At 38.3% G+C, this 15,303-nt stretch overlaps 1 protein-coding gene across 2 annotated transcripts in view; it reads left to right on the plus strand.

Annotated features, from left to right (window-relative positions):
- The window catches only part of mst1ra (macrophage stimulating 1 receptor a), a 30,947-nt gene extending 18,090 nt beyond the window's left edge, over positions 1-12,857 (plus strand). For both annotated transcript variants that reach the window (XM_055213797.2, XM_055213796.2), the window contains exons 6-22: positions 452-612; positions 2,122-2,257; positions 2,392-2,528; positions 3,987-4,157; positions 5,422-5,515; positions 5,604-5,813; positions 5,990-6,136; positions 6,222-6,372; positions 6,452-6,541; positions 6,636-6,842; positions 6,934-7,014; positions 7,814-7,995; positions 11,164-11,273; positions 11,373-11,538; positions 11,623-11,759; positions 11,864-11,987; positions 12,370-12,857. In XM_055213797.2, coding sequence (XP_055069772.2) covers positions 452-612; positions 2,122-2,257; positions 2,392-2,528; positions 3,987-4,157; positions 5,422-5,515; positions 5,604-5,813; positions 5,990-6,136; positions 6,222-6,372; positions 6,452-6,541; positions 6,636-6,842; positions 6,934-7,014; positions 7,814-7,995; positions 11,164-11,273; positions 11,373-11,538; positions 11,623-11,759; positions 11,864-11,987; positions 12,370-12,480 — 2,415 coding nt within the window. In that variant the 3' untranslated portion in view covers positions 12,481-12,857. The remainder of the gene's footprint in view (positions 1-451; positions 613-2,121; positions 2,258-2,391; positions 2,529-3,986; positions 4,158-5,421; positions 5,516-5,603; positions 5,814-5,989; positions 6,137-6,221; positions 6,373-6,451; positions 6,542-6,635; positions 6,843-6,933; positions 7,015-7,813; positions 7,996-11,163; positions 11,274-11,372; positions 11,539-11,622; positions 11,760-11,863; positions 11,988-12,369) is intronic.
- The last annotated feature ends 2,446 nt before the right edge of the window (positions 12,858-15,303 follow it).

The raw sequence follows: 15,303 nt of genomic DNA on the forward strand, positions 1-15,303 counted from the left end.
TGAGAGTATAGTTCCTAGCCATATCGGCCTAGAAAATCGCAACTTTTAATTTTTTGTTGGTCTTAGTAAACAATGTAACTACAGGAGAGTCAAGTTTTAAATAGGAAACTATGTCGGAACTCTTTGTTTATTTTTTAGCGCGATGCTAATGGTCTAATCAGATTCAATGGGTTATGCTAAGCTATGCTAAAACTGGTACCGCCAAACCCGGAGATCAGATGAATGGATTCCAAAACTATAAAAATCTAATATTTAACTCTAGGGGAGCTGGAAAATTAGCATATTTTCAAAAAAAGTGGACTGTCCCTTTAAGTCACTGTGATTTATTTTTATTGACACGTATTTGAAATATAAAGGCCAGGGACCCAAATCAAAGCATCTCACAACTAATTCATCATGGCCTTTATGCACAATTATATACATTAATGTTCTTGGTGCTGTTCCTTGTCAGTTTTTTCCAAACACAGTGCCTTTTAATGGTAAAAGTAAGCTCACTCTGTGTGGATGGGACTTCCAGTCAGCATCCAGGCCTGCTATCACTCAGACTACACATCAGGTTATGGTGGGAAACAGCAGCTGTACTGTCATACCAGAGAAAAGCAGTAGCTCTCAGTGAGTAACACACTCGCATATATACCAGGAAATGCTTTGTAGTTTTCTGTCCTGTATTGATATATGTGACCCTATCGGTGAAATCTGAGATAAAGTATCATAATAGTTAAGTTAGGAGCATCAAAGTTTGGTTTCTGTTGTTGATTTTACTTACATCAATTTTTGTTGTGCCTTACTCAGTCAATATTAAAGATATCAAGGTTATATTTTTACAGAATGTTATTTACATTATGTAGGGAACAGATTTTTTTGTAAAAACTAGTTGGGTTTTCTCATCAAAATAGGATTCGGGGATGGGACATCACATGGCTTGACCCATACTATAGATAGAGTAATAGCATTTTAGTCTGTTTCACAAAACATACTTAGCATGCTTTTTTCCCCAGGAGAGTGACATTCACCTCTGTGTGAAGGACGAGTCCTTTCTAATTTGGATCATTTTTCTAAAATAGGACTGTAACGTTTTCATCCATATACCGTATTTTCCAGACTATAAGTCACGATTTTTAATAGTTTGGCAGGTCCTGGAACTTAACTCTTTCCCCGCCAGCGTTTTTAAAAAAAGTTGCCAGCCAGCGCCAGCATTTTTCATGATTTTCACAAAAGTTTAATGCCTTCCAGAACATGTTCTTCTTTAAATATATAAACAAACAATATATCAGATGAAAGAACAGACCCTCTGCTTTCAAAACCCCCCCCCCCCCGTTTCATCCTACCTTCATTAGTTCTCTTATAATCACCTCTCAAACATGGGTAGGTTTCTACAAAAACACCCAATTTTGAGCAAAAAGCTGAGATAATTCCATTTTTGGGAAGGACTTTTGATAGAGATCAGATGTAGAGCGATCTTTAAAACATACACGGAGTTCTGTCTCTTTCACGTGAGGCGCTACTTCCGGGTTGGATAATAGCGGTATTGCGGAAAGACGTAAAATCTCGTCATTGGCGGGGAAGCGTTTTCTCTTAATTGACGAGATATCTCGTCAATGGCGGTGAAAGAGTTAAGTTCAGGTGCGACTTATACGTACAAATTTATTATTTCATAAGAGAAACCATTACCGTCTACAGTCCGCTCTATGCTGCTGTATTTATGTAATTTAATGGATTCAGTGATGTGGAATGACTTCGGGACCTTTTTGAACTTGATTTGGCTTATCATGTTAATTTTGCCTATTCAGCCTCCCAGGTATCTGGGAACCTTACAGGTTCTGTATGCTATTGTGTTTCGTGTAAATAACTGTTAATGTTACTTTAACATGTATGGACACCTATCCAGCCTGCTGTTTTGTGGTATTGTTTAGTTTAGCCTTTCCAGATTAAATGTTTGTTCTTGGATTTTGGGAAATCATTTTCTAAATAAACGCGATGTATAGTCCAGTGCGACTTATATATGTTTTTCCTCTTCAAAACACATTGCGACTTATACTCCGGAGCGAACCTATTTTTACACTATTATGATCTGACAGAGAATTGTAGCCTAACACGCACACATACTGTGTTGTTTTTCAGGCTGGTGTGTCGGATTGACGATGTGGGCTCAGAACTGAACCAGAGCTTAAAAATAACAGTGCAGGCTTATGAAAAGAGAGTGGATAGTGGATACTTCATCTCTGGAGAGGCTAGCAAACATGGCATCAGCTTTGTAGTAACGACCTTTACATTCTCTATCATTTATTACTCTAGTAAATATCGGATTCCCTTTGTATGTTTATCAATCTTTTTGTCTTTTTTGTGTCATATTCACATTGACAAACAAAAAATATATATCTCTCTCATTAGACTCCAGAAATCACAGATATCAGTCCAGACTATGGACCTCAGATTGGGGGAACCCTGATCACCCTGTCAGGAAAACATCTTGATGCTGGTGCAGACAGGACAGTCAGACTTGGGGGCATAATCTGCCCTGTTCAAAGGTTATTGTGCCAGGTTATTACATTCAGTGTTATGTAAGCCTTGGTCTGAAAACAATGTTATGGCGCTTTTACATTGCATGGGGGGGTTTGGTTTGGGTCAAATTACTTTGGGGAGCTTTTCAGCTGGGTTTAGTTCATAGTAGCCTACTCGATACTTTTTGTAGTACCACCTCGGTTTGGTGTTCCAAGCGATCCGAGGTAATACCAAAACGTGATGCAAAAACACTGTAAATCACTGTTTGGTCTGAGAGAATCGTCACTACCAGCATCACTATAATGTAAAAGATTAGCTTTACCTTCATGCTAGCTTACGCTGTCTTGAGTAAACATGTTGTCATCTTTGCTTTGTTCCCAAACTCCCTTTTAGCGATGAAAAACATCCACAGTTTGTGAATCAGGAACACCATAAACATTTTTTACAGACATTCGCATATTTGCTTAAATGCAACTTAAATGAGGCTCAGCGGAGCACGTCGATCGACACCATGGGTGTTTGTACAGAAACTGTCATGTGAGACAGAGGTAGTGATAAACGCTATGTGCAAACATCTATTTGTGGTGGTCAATTTTAATTTTGTGGAAATAAATAATGTTTGAGAATGTACAACAACGCTCTCACTTGTATGATGTCACAGCAGTAAGCAGCGCAAATATAACGACACGCCTATAATCCCATCCACTCCGAAGTGTTACTAAACTCGATGGAAAAGCTAACCAAGTCAAAGTGAGGTGAGCTGACCAGACCAGACCTGACCCGACCTCACCCAAACCAAACCGTGGCGTACTATGCAATGGAAAAGCGTCATTAGGGTGAAGTGGAACACCAGACTGTATCACCCAACATCAGTACTTCAACTCACTGATGTTCAACATGCATACAACAGACATACAGCAATCCGAGATTCAGTACATATGTCTATTTGAAGTTATTTTAGTAAATGTGCTTGCTCTTCCAAACATTATAATGGTAGAAAACGGGTCAGGGAACAACAACTGACCTTAAACACGAAAAAGTGCATTCATCCTTCACAGAAGCAATCCACACGGCTCCAAGGGGTTACCAAAGGTGTTCTGCAGGTAATTGATGCGATTTTGTAAGAAAAATATCCATATTTCAAGCTTTATAAACTATAATAACTAGTTTCTGGTAACGACGTCATCTTAGACTTTATTTACCCATTGGAACCCCTTGGATTGATGCACTTTTTGGTAGTTTAACGTCAGAAATTGTTGCCTGTCCCCTATTTAGTAAGGTTTTAATGCTAGGAAGAGCCAAGATATTTACTAAAATAACTCTAATGTGTTCATCTGAAAGACGATGGACATGTGTATCTCGGATGGCTTGAGGGTGAGTTAATCATGGGGTAATTTTGATATTTAGCTGGAGTATCCCTTTAAGTGTTCATATTGTGTATAACAATGTATTTTTCGTTAATTTTTTCTTTCCTGTCTTCAAAGTGTCTCCAGCAATGGGTCTTCTATAGTTTGCAGGTCTGAAGGTGTGAAGGACATTACAACAGTAGATGTGAAGGTTGTAATTGATGAATCAACAATTTCAACCACGAAAAATTTTAGCTACATGGTCAATCCCGAGGTGATGGGGTTGAAACCCAGTTGTGGTTTTAAAAGGTAGGTCAAACATTTAGTGTAGTTTTTTACATGTTTGTGACCCTGCATGTGAAAACCCACTCTGACAGCAGACGACTCTGGACCGGATCCGTGCCAAAGTCAGCAGCTCCGTGCGGATCCGGCCTGTAGTTGGCTGCTGTCTGAGCAGCTAAAGTAATTTTTTTGTGATTTACTGTTCACTACAGTAGATAATGTAAAGAACATTCTGTAAAAACAGAGGAATAAAACACAGTTTTTCAATATTTTACTATGTTCTTACTTCAACTTAGACAAATTAATACATACCTATATTTTTTCAGAGTGCACTTAAAGGTATTGCGGAGGATTTTCTTTTTCCGGGTGGATCATCAAGACTATTGGTCCTCCTAGTTGTCAATCAGGAGTGTTGCGCAATTGCATTTTTTAAAAAAGTGGAGAAGGCGGATCTTTTCTAAAATTCTAGAAAATCCTCCGCTACACCTTTAATCTTTGTACAGCGCGTTGTGAATGTGTTAGCATTTAGCCTAGCCTCATTCATTCCATAGGATCCAAACAGGGATGAATTTAGAAGCCACCAAACACTTTCATGTTTTTCTTATTTAAAGACATGAGTAGTTACACGAGTAAGTATGGTGACACAAAATAAACGTGGTAATTTTTTTTAACGATTAAAAAATGAAAACTATATTTTATGGCGGAAGATCACTTATTTTGCAGCACTTCGACCATGGGCGCAGTAATATTGACGAAGGTTTGAGCGAGAGAGGGGTAGTCAGGAGTGATGATGTTACTGCCGAGGTTGAAGTGCTGCCAACTAAGTGCTCTTCCCCCATACAATATAGTTCTAATTTTTTATTCGCTTAAAAAATCGCCACATTTTATTTTGTGCCACCATAATTACCCGTGTAACTACTCGTGTCTTTAAATGGGGAAAACATGGAAGTGTTTGGTGGCTTCTAAATTCATCTCTGTTTGGATCCTAAGGAATGAATGGGGCTGGGCTAAATGCAAACACATCCACAACGCACTGTACAAAGATTAAGTGCACGCATTGAAAAAAGATAAGTATGTATTATTTAATCTTAGTTAAGGTAAGGACATAGTAAAATATTGAAAAGCAGTGGTGTTTTCCTTTAAACTTGGATTTCACAGACAGCGTCACAATTTTTTACTCTTTAATTACATGCAGCAGCATGTTATAACAATCTGCAGTTTTTGTGCATCACCTTGTATTGCCAATTTCTAAATGGTTTGCTTGTATATTTTGGGTCCTGATGCAATAAAGAGGATCAAAAATCACTATCACCGGCCAGAATCTAAACTCTGTGTCCCAGGCCACCATAAACTACAAAGGCAACAACACGAGACCCGTTCAAGCTGTAAGCCTTTCACATCTTTCACTGTAAATGTTTTACTTTCTGAACATCCAGTGAATGTTTCCACCTATCGGACACTGTTACTCAACAGGTGTGCATTGGTCAAGGAAATCCCACACAGATGGAGTGCACAACTCCTGTGTGCGAGGAGTCGATCGGGACCATCACCGTGGACCTGGATGGACTTAAAGGACTTATGCCTCAGTCATTCACCTGTCATCCGAATGCAGAGCCCATCCCTTTTGAAACAGAGGGCCATGTGCTTGAACTCAGCCCGGGACAGGATGAAGTCTCATTGCATGTGCGTTCACATTTTTGGTTTTTTATTAGATGGATAGTTTCACTGCTTGATGTTGATTGGCCATTTATTGAACTGGCATTCAGTGCTACAATGCAGTATATAGTGTAGTATCATGTTATACCTGAAAATACATTTTTAAACATGCTTCATTATAAATATTATATGGTGTTTTTCAGCACAACAAACTGGGCCTGGTGTCAGGTTGCATGGATATCTTCATGACAATTGATGGAGTGGATTGCAAGAATAAAGTTTTGGACAATGAGATCACTTGCAGGATCCCCAAAAATATGACCATCCCTAGGAAGGGAGCACCAGTGAAGGTTGTTAGACTGTATATAATTTAATTCAGCTTTGACAAGCAGTTTGTGTTACTTTTGTCCAAAACATTTAATTTGGTTTTCTCAGGTGTTCGTGAATAGAGAGGAATATTACATCGGTACGGTGGTATTTACAAACAGTTACGTTGTGGGCATTGTGCTGGGCATCTTAGCTGCAGTTGGCGTTGGGGCGGCTCTGGCTTACGTAGCCATGGCACAGAAAAATAAGAGGAAGAAAGGTAAGTATTTTAATCTATTTATTAAACTGTGCCAGGCTTTCATTGCATTATCCCTGATGTGTTCATTTTTGATTGACAGCTGCCCTCGCTGAAGCTCGACTTTCCATGCATTCAACTCGTCCACCGTTGGAGAATTATGACCGATCACCTGATGGTGACTATAGAAGAGGTTAGACAAGCAAGCCAAAATGATTATTTTGGTGAAAACTGGAAAAAAGCTACAAATAAATCTTTCATCACCATTTATTCTTCATGCATCCTAGGTTTGGCGCTTTCTCTGTTTCGTGATTCACAAGCAACCTTCTCCAGTTTGCCGTACACCGGGTCCATGGATTCTGCAGCAGCTCCACTGATGCTAACGCAGACGATCACTGTGTCCTCCCTCCGGCCACATTTGCTGGAGGAAGTGAAGGATGTTTTGATCCCACCAAACAAACTTAAAATTGAGCATGACCACATCATTGGCAAGGGTACGTTGAGCAATCCTCCATTCATTTTGTTTTGTTTTTTTACATTAAAAACAGTATTTACCTGGTTTCATAATCTCATAATTTTTCTCAGGCCATTTTGGGACGGTGTATCATGGACACCTTACTGATAATGAAGACAAAGAGATCCACTGTGCTGTCAAGTCCTTGAACAGTGAGTGTAAACTGTTTAGATGGTTATATTATATTTATGCTTTAAAGGGACACTTCACTTTTTTTGAAAATATGCTAATTTTCGAGCTCCACAAGAGAAACCATCAATTTCAAATTTAAGTGATTTTATGCATAAAACAAGCAAAAAAATCAGCCAATTAATTTTTCTCGAAATTGGTGTTTAAGAAAAAAATTTACGATTTTTTTTTGCTTACCCCATTGGCAGATTTTTTTTGCTTGTTTTATGCACAAAATCACTTAAATTTGATATTTTTGGTCTAAAAAATAAACTTATTTTCTTTGGTTGTTTTGCTCATCAAGAAAAAACTTCTTAATTTAAGAATTTTTAGATATTTTTACTGAAATCGAGACAAAAATACTAAGAATTTTTATCTTGAAAATAATTTTTTGCTGTGAAAGGTGGTATGTGCTAGAAATGGGTAAACCACTATAAATAAATCTGCCTGTGGGTTGGGTGCACCGCCGCACCAGGGAGTGTCCCACATTGTCCCTCAGAAACATACCCCTTGTCCCTCCTTGGGCTTATTAGCAGGTGGTCACCCTACCATTAGCATTGCGCTAAAAATAACCAAATTATTTCAATATTTTTCCTATTTAAAACTTTGGTTACATTGTGTTCTATGCATATATTAGTCAGGAACTTCCTGAAACATTTAGACCAAGCTTTGAAAACGGGTTTAGATTGTCAATATGAACATAGCCATTCAAGCAAAGTACATGATGCATTATGGGTAAGAGGAAAACATGGAAAATATGCCTGTATCATTATTTATTAAAAGGGATCACTGATCTGGAGGAGGTGGAGCAGTTTTTGAGAGAAGGAATATTCATGAAGGCCTTCCACCACCCGCATGTCCTGTCTCTCTTGGGCATTTTGCTCCCCAGTGATGGACTTCCTCTGGTGGTCCTTCCGTACATGAAACACGGAGACCTCAGACATTTCATCCGCTCTGAGAAGAGAGTAAGCACATTTATTTTATATAAGTAATTATATTACAGATACTACAGATATATTCATTTACAAAAGGCAATAATACGATAGACAAAAGATTGTTGTCAAGACTCTCAGCCTAGCCTATTATTTCCTTAAAGGGATCATTTACCCAAAAATGAAAATTCTGTCATTATTTATTCAAACTCATGTTGTTACAAACCTGTATGAATTTATTTCGGATTTTTTCCTACTTTGTAAGTCGATGGTGCTTCTGTTTCCTGCTTAATTGCAAATATCTTTCTAAAGAAATGTATACAGGTTTGTAACAACATGAGGGTGAGTAAATGATGAAAGATTTTTTTTTTTTTGGTGAACTATCCCTTTAAGCCTGTTCACCAGTATAAGTGGATGACAGAAATGTAATTTTAAGAACAAACAAGGATGTTAGACTGACTTTTGCACTTAAATATGTTGTCCTAATAACATAAACGTATAGTTCTCAGAATAAAGAACTCAAAAGTTTCAAACTGTCGCAAAATACCCAAATTCTCGGACAACCTATTTGTGTCCCTGCCTCTTGAAATCCAGGCTATCATAATTTAATTATGAGATTTGGAGCATTAAAGTTTAATTTAAATTATTGATTTCACATTGATTTTAATCTTTGACATGACTTTACTTAGTCAGTATTAAAGATATCAAGGTTATACTTTCTTTTACAGAATGTTCTTTACATTATTTAGGATGATTTATGTAAAACCAAACATAAAAAGACCTTACCTTCACAGATATACAGTACTGTGTGGTGCATTCACACCAACTGTGGTAGAGGCGGCAAAAAGTAGTTGGACGCTTGAACATTTGAGTTCACTCGCTTCATTCGGGCTTGAAAGCCGCGTGTGAAATTCTAGTCATTCGAGACATTAACACGGAAATTCACGTCATAGGAGGGGCTTCTGTGACTCCGCTGAGACTCTGCTCACTTTTTGTAATTTAGTCACTACTACAGCAAGGTCCTAATTGGTTAACGTGCCGTGGAAATCCGCCGAAGTTCAGATTTTCCTTTTAACTTTTTTGAATATTTTCAACTTGAGCGAAGACGCGCTTGAGGCGAATAGCGCATGTTTTCGCGGCAACGCTCAATTTGCGCTATTCGCCTAATCGCATCTTTGCATTGACCTTATGCTACGTACACACCAAATGTGGGGCATCGCGTTACTCGCTCTAGATTACTCACGGGATTTTACTTTTAACTTTTTTGAATATTTTCAACTTGAGCGAAGACGCGCTTGAGGCGAATAGCGCATGTTTTCGTGGCAATGCTCAATTCACGCGGAAGGCCTAATTGCGTCTTTGCATTGACCTTATGCTACGTACACAGCAAATGCGGGGCATCGCGTTACTCGCTCTAGATTACTCACGGGATTTTACTTTTAACTTTTTTGAATATTTTCAACTTGAGCGAAGACGCGTTTGAGGCGAATAGTGCATGTTTTCGCAGCAACGCTCAATTTGCGCGGAGCGCCTAATCGCGTCTTTGCATTGACCTTATGCTACGTACACAGCAAATGCGGGGCATCGCGTTACTCGCTCTAGATTACTCACGGGATTTTACTTTTAACTTTTTTGAATATTTTCAACTTGAGCGAAGACGCGTTTGAGGCGAATAGTGCATGTTTTTGCAGCAACGCTCAATTTGCGCGGAACGACTAATCGCGTCTTTGCATTGACCTTATGCTACGTACACAGCAAATGCGGGGCATCGCGTTACTCGCTCTAGATTACTCACGGGATTTTACTTTTAACTTTTTTGAATATTTTCAACTTGAGCGAAGACGCGTTTGAGGCGAATAGTGCATGTTTTTGCAGCAACGCTCAATTTGCGCGGAACGACTAATCGCGTCTTTGCATTGACCTTATGCTACGTACACAGCAAATGCGGGGCATCGCGTTACTCGCTCTAGATTACTCACGGGATTTAACTTTTAACTTTTTTGAATATTTTCAACTTGAGCGAAGACGCGCTTGAGGCGAATAGCGCATGTTTTCGCGGCAACGTTCCATTCGCGCGGAACGCCTAATCGCGTCTTTGCATTGACCTTATGCTTCGTACACACCAAATGCGGGGCATCGCGTTACTCACTCTAGATTACTCACGGGATTTTACTTTTAACTTTTTTGAATATTTTCAACTTGAGCGAAGATGCGTTTGAGGCGAATAGCGCATGTTTTTGCGGCAAAAGCGCCGCCCATATCACGTCATTCACATCGCCCCATTTGATCGCGTCTTTGCATTGACTTTATATGTAATCTACTCGTGCAAATCGTTGAACTCGCTTGTGGTGTGAACCCAGTGTGAAATCACACGCGCTTGCCGCCTCTACTGCGTTTGGTGTGTACGTAGCATTAGGCCACCATGTGTAAGGGTTTTGGTTACTTTGTGTTCATTCTTATCATTGTTCATTTGTGTTTGTTTAAGTTAATCACACCTGTGTTTAGTTAATCACGTCATACATTACAGCTGTTTCTTGTTATCATTCACCTTTATATTTTGCCCTTTTTTGTCTGTTCCTTGTCGATCGACGTTGCCTGCTACCTGTGTGTCATGTGATTATCGTCTGCGTGTTTTCAATAAATAACCCCTTTTTTGTACTCTTTTCCTCGTTGTCTTTTAGTTAGTTTATGTACTGGAGAACTGACAGCATGCTACCATTAGATGTGTTGTTCTTTTAATGGTATAGTGATCATATATAATTGTTTCTCAGTTTCTTTAATAGAATATACATCCAGAAAATACAGGAAATGTGTATGTAGTATTAAAAACTGTATAAAAGTATAAGCTGAAGTGTGAAGTTTTTAGGGTAAACTCTCCTTCCACTTGAGAAATAGCAGGAAACTGCAGGATCTCTTAAACCTCAATGAAATTAAATCCTAATTCAAATCGAAGGACTTCAGTCTCCTCAAAAAGCTGTGTTTGGTGCCAAGAGAGGTCACACTAAATACTGACTGATGTCTGAAGAAGACATTTAGTTCTGAAAATTGTTTTGTTTTTAATTTTCTGTACATATTTCCTGTTTTTTTTTCTGGGGGGCCTAAGACTTTTGCACAGTACTGTATATTTACATTCACATGTGCCATGTTATTGTATAATTTTTATTAATTCATTATTATGTATCGACTATCCTTCATGTTTAGAATCCAACAGTGAAGGATCTGATTGGCTTTGGACTCCAGGTTGCCAAAGGAATGGAGTATCTTGCAAACAAGAAGTTTGTACACAGAGACCTTGCGGCACGCAACTGCATGTTAGTAGCCGATCGATTTGTTTATTGTAACAAAATGAGTATCAGTACCGATTCACAGTTGAGTATACATTAATACAATAATATGCAATCTTTTCCTAGGCTGGATGAGTCCTTTACAGTAAAGGTGGCTGACTTTGGCATGGCGCGTGACATTTACGATAAGGAATACTACAGCGTTCAAGATAGTAAAAAAGCAAAGCTGCCAGTCAAATGGATGGCAATAGAAAGCCTGCAGACTCAAAAATTCACCACTAAATCAGATGTGGTAAGAAAATATTTCCTTTTTAATGTTTTTGTAAACATAAAAAGAAACATGATTGTTATCTGCTGTATATTTTACTTCCTCTAGTGGTCATTTGGAGTATTGATGTGGGAGTTGATGACAAGAGGAGCCAGTCCGTATCCTGATGTGGACCCTTATGACATCGCTCGCTATCTATTGCAGGGTCGTCGACTGCATCAGCCACAATACTGCTTAGATTCCCTGTATGATTTTATGTGTACTTACCTGTACTAAAAAAACAACAACGAAATAAGGAAATAAATGCAACATTGTAGATTATGTATTTGATTCCCCTTTTTTATTATAGGTGGTCCATCTTGCTACAATGCTGGCATCCAGAGCCCGAGAGAAGACCGGGCTTTCCCACGCTTGTGAAATCCATTGATCAGATCCACTCCAATCTAGAGGGGGAGCACTACATCAACCTCCAGGTCACCTATGTCAATCTGGACCAGCCCAGACCTTACCCGTCTCTCTCCCCAGCCCCCTCCACATTATCAAAGCTCGCAGAGGACTCCACCTGACACTAGATCACTCGAATAAACTGAGTCTAATGGCTCCCTTCATCCATTATATTAAGAAGCTCAAATGGTCCTTAAAAAGCAAATTGTTTATTCATTGAACACCTAGACAGGTGTTATCTATCTCAGGATCCTCCAAAATATTATTAAATGGAGAAGAACAAATTTGAGATCCTTCATTGTATGAATTAAGTTCAATAGCAATACCAAAATACCGTAATGCATCAAAACCATTATTCTTGCCATTGTCATTAATTAAACTAAACTTTTTTTGTGTCATTCTCTGAAACAGCCAAGTGACTTTGAGTTACCCACCTTACCACAAGACCCACAGTCCGTAAAAAGTGTGAAAGCCAAAAGCAATACACAAGAAGAAGAAAATGTCATGTCTTTGTCCATCTGAAGTGGTCATGCTTTTATAAACTTTGTGTGCTGTTAGTCGTGTGGCCAAATGAATGTAAGGCTTTTCTTGTGTTGAATGTCATTTTTCACAGTTTTATACTTTTTTAATATGGAAATTTGTTGTTTTACACAATGTTTTACACTGGATAACAATTCAGCATCAACTGTTATTTCTCATACTTTAATATTGTCTGTAATGATTTGTATTTTATGGTACAGGAACACTATTGCCTTTTAAAGGAAATAAGAGTGAGTGTTAATATTACTTGAAATATGGTTTGATGTTTCATTCTGCTGTGTTTCTTGTTTGTTTATCTTTTGTATATTTTGTTTAATGTAAATAAATAGATCAAACAGCACTGAAACTTTAAGCAGTGACATCTCATGCAGTGTGATTTCATATACTTCATCCAACTATTTTAAATATATATACATATATATATACAGTGAGGAAAATAAGTATTTATACACCCTGCTATTTTGCAAGTTCTCCCACTCACTCCAGAAATCATGGAGGGGTCTGAAATTGTCATTTGTATACACATTTGTATACACTATCAAAGTCATTTATATCTATATCTCTTTCCTCATATGTTTAAATATTCATGTATTTACGCAGACAATCATACAATAATTTTTATTATTATTTTTTTTCAGTTATTTATTATTTCTGACACTTATTATTGAACAGGCTGTGTTTCTTAATGTATCCCTGTTTATGAAAAGCCAAAAAAAATGTCCACCTCCACTCCATTTATTATCCTAAATTTGATGCACCTGTTTGAGGTTGTAAGCTGCATAAAGACACCTGTCCACCATACAATCAGTAAGAATCCAACTACTAACATGGCCAAGACCAAAGAGCTGTCCAAAGACACTAGAGACAAAATTGTACACCTCCAGGCTGGAAAGGGCTACGGGGAAATTGCCAAGCAGCTTGGTGAAAAAAGGTCCACTGTTGGAGCAATCATTAGATAATGGAAGAAGCTAAACATGACTTTCAATCTCTCTCGGACTGGGGCTCCATGCAAGATCTCACCTCGTGGGGTCTTAATAAGGTGAGAAATCAGCTTAGAACTACACGGGAGGAGCTGGTCAATGACCTGAAAAGAGCTGGTACCACCGTTTCCAAGGTTACTGTTGGTAATACACTAAGACGTGATGGTTTGAAATCATGCATGGCACGGAAGGTTCCCCTGCTTAAACCAGCACATGTCCTGGCCCGTCTTAAGTTTGCCAATGACCATTTGGATGATCCAGAGGAGTCATGGGAGAAAGTCATGTGGTCAGATGAGATCAAAATAGAACTTTCTGGTCATAATTCCACTAAACGTGTTTGGAGGAAGAAGAATGATGAGTACCATCCCAAGAACACCATCCCTACTGTGAAGCATGGGGGTGGTAGGATCATGCTTTGGGGTGTTTTTCTGCACATGGGACAGGGCGACTGCACTGTATTAAGGAAAAGATGCAGGGCCATGTATTGCGAGATTTTGGAGAACAACCTCCTTCCCTCAGTTAGAGCATTGAAGATGGGTCGAGGCTGGGTCTTCTAACATGACAATGACCCGAAGCAAACAGCCAGGATAACCAAGGAGTGTCTCTGTAAGTAGCATATCAAGGTTCTGGCGTGGCCTAGCCAGTCTCCAGACCTAAACCCAATAGAGAATCTTTGAAGGGAGCTCAAACTCTGTGTTTCTCAGCGACAGGCCAGAAAAATCCCTTCTGCAGTGTATGTAAACCTGCTGAAAAACTACAGGAAACGTTTGACCTCTGAAATTGCAAACAAAGGCTACTCTGTACCAAATATTAACATTGATTTTCTCAGGTGTTAAAATACTTATTTGCAGCTGTATCATACAAATAAATACTTAAAATTATCATACATTGTGATTTCTGGATTTTTTATATATTAGGTCTCTCACAGTTAACATGCACCTACGATGACCATTTCAGACCCCTTCATGATTTCTAAGTGGGAGAACTTGCAAAATAGCAGTGTGTTCAAATACTTATTTTATTATATATATGTTGTTGGGTAAGTGTCAGTTAAAAAAGAAAGATTTACTTTTCTAAGCTTGTCACTAGAGGTCAGTATACACCTACTGTCTGTCATACTACCTCTAGTGTCTCTAGTAATAATAAGTTTAATTTAGGTTTTTCTGGATGGACTGCAGTGAGTCACATTGAAAGCAAAGCAACACTTTGAAATGCCAGTGTATTGAAGTGCTGAGTCACTTCTGCCGTTTGGCTGCAATCTAATACATCTTGTAATGATACAGCTTGTAATGATCTCATTTAAATCACATTATAGGAGGATAACAGGGATTAATTTCTCTTTATAGTCAACATTACATCAAAATGGATTCCTAAACGTTTCTGGTCTTCAGGACCACCAGTGAACTTCTAATAAAAACAATCAATGTATTATTATACAATGGCATACAAGGTGTATTAGTTACTGTAGTTGACATTGCCTGTCAGATAAAAGAAAAATTACATTCACAATGAAGTGCTTTTAAAGCAGTATGTTTTAATGCTTTTTTAAGTTTGTTTATGTGGAATTCAAAGTCTGCAAAAAGCCCGCTTCTTTTCAGAAATAATTGCATATATTTTCAAAAGTCAAGCACTCTTATATTTGTTATCTACAAAAAATATTGAGACCACTCCAGTTTCCATTTAATCATTTCTGCATGTTTTGTGACCATTTCAGTCCTATGTTGAATTTTTTAACAAAAGCAAACCAGTCAGGGATGCGTTTCCCAAAAGCATTGCTAACAATTTCCCATTGCCAAACAACTAACAGGTTAGCAACGATGCTTTT

Source organism: Misgurnus anguillicaudatus, chromosome 8, assembly GCF_027580225.2.
Source record: "Misgurnus anguillicaudatus chromosome 8, ASM2758022v2, whole genome shotgun sequence".
NCBI lineage: Eukaryota > Metazoa > Chordata > Actinopteri > Cypriniformes > Cobitidae > Misgurnus > Misgurnus anguillicaudatus.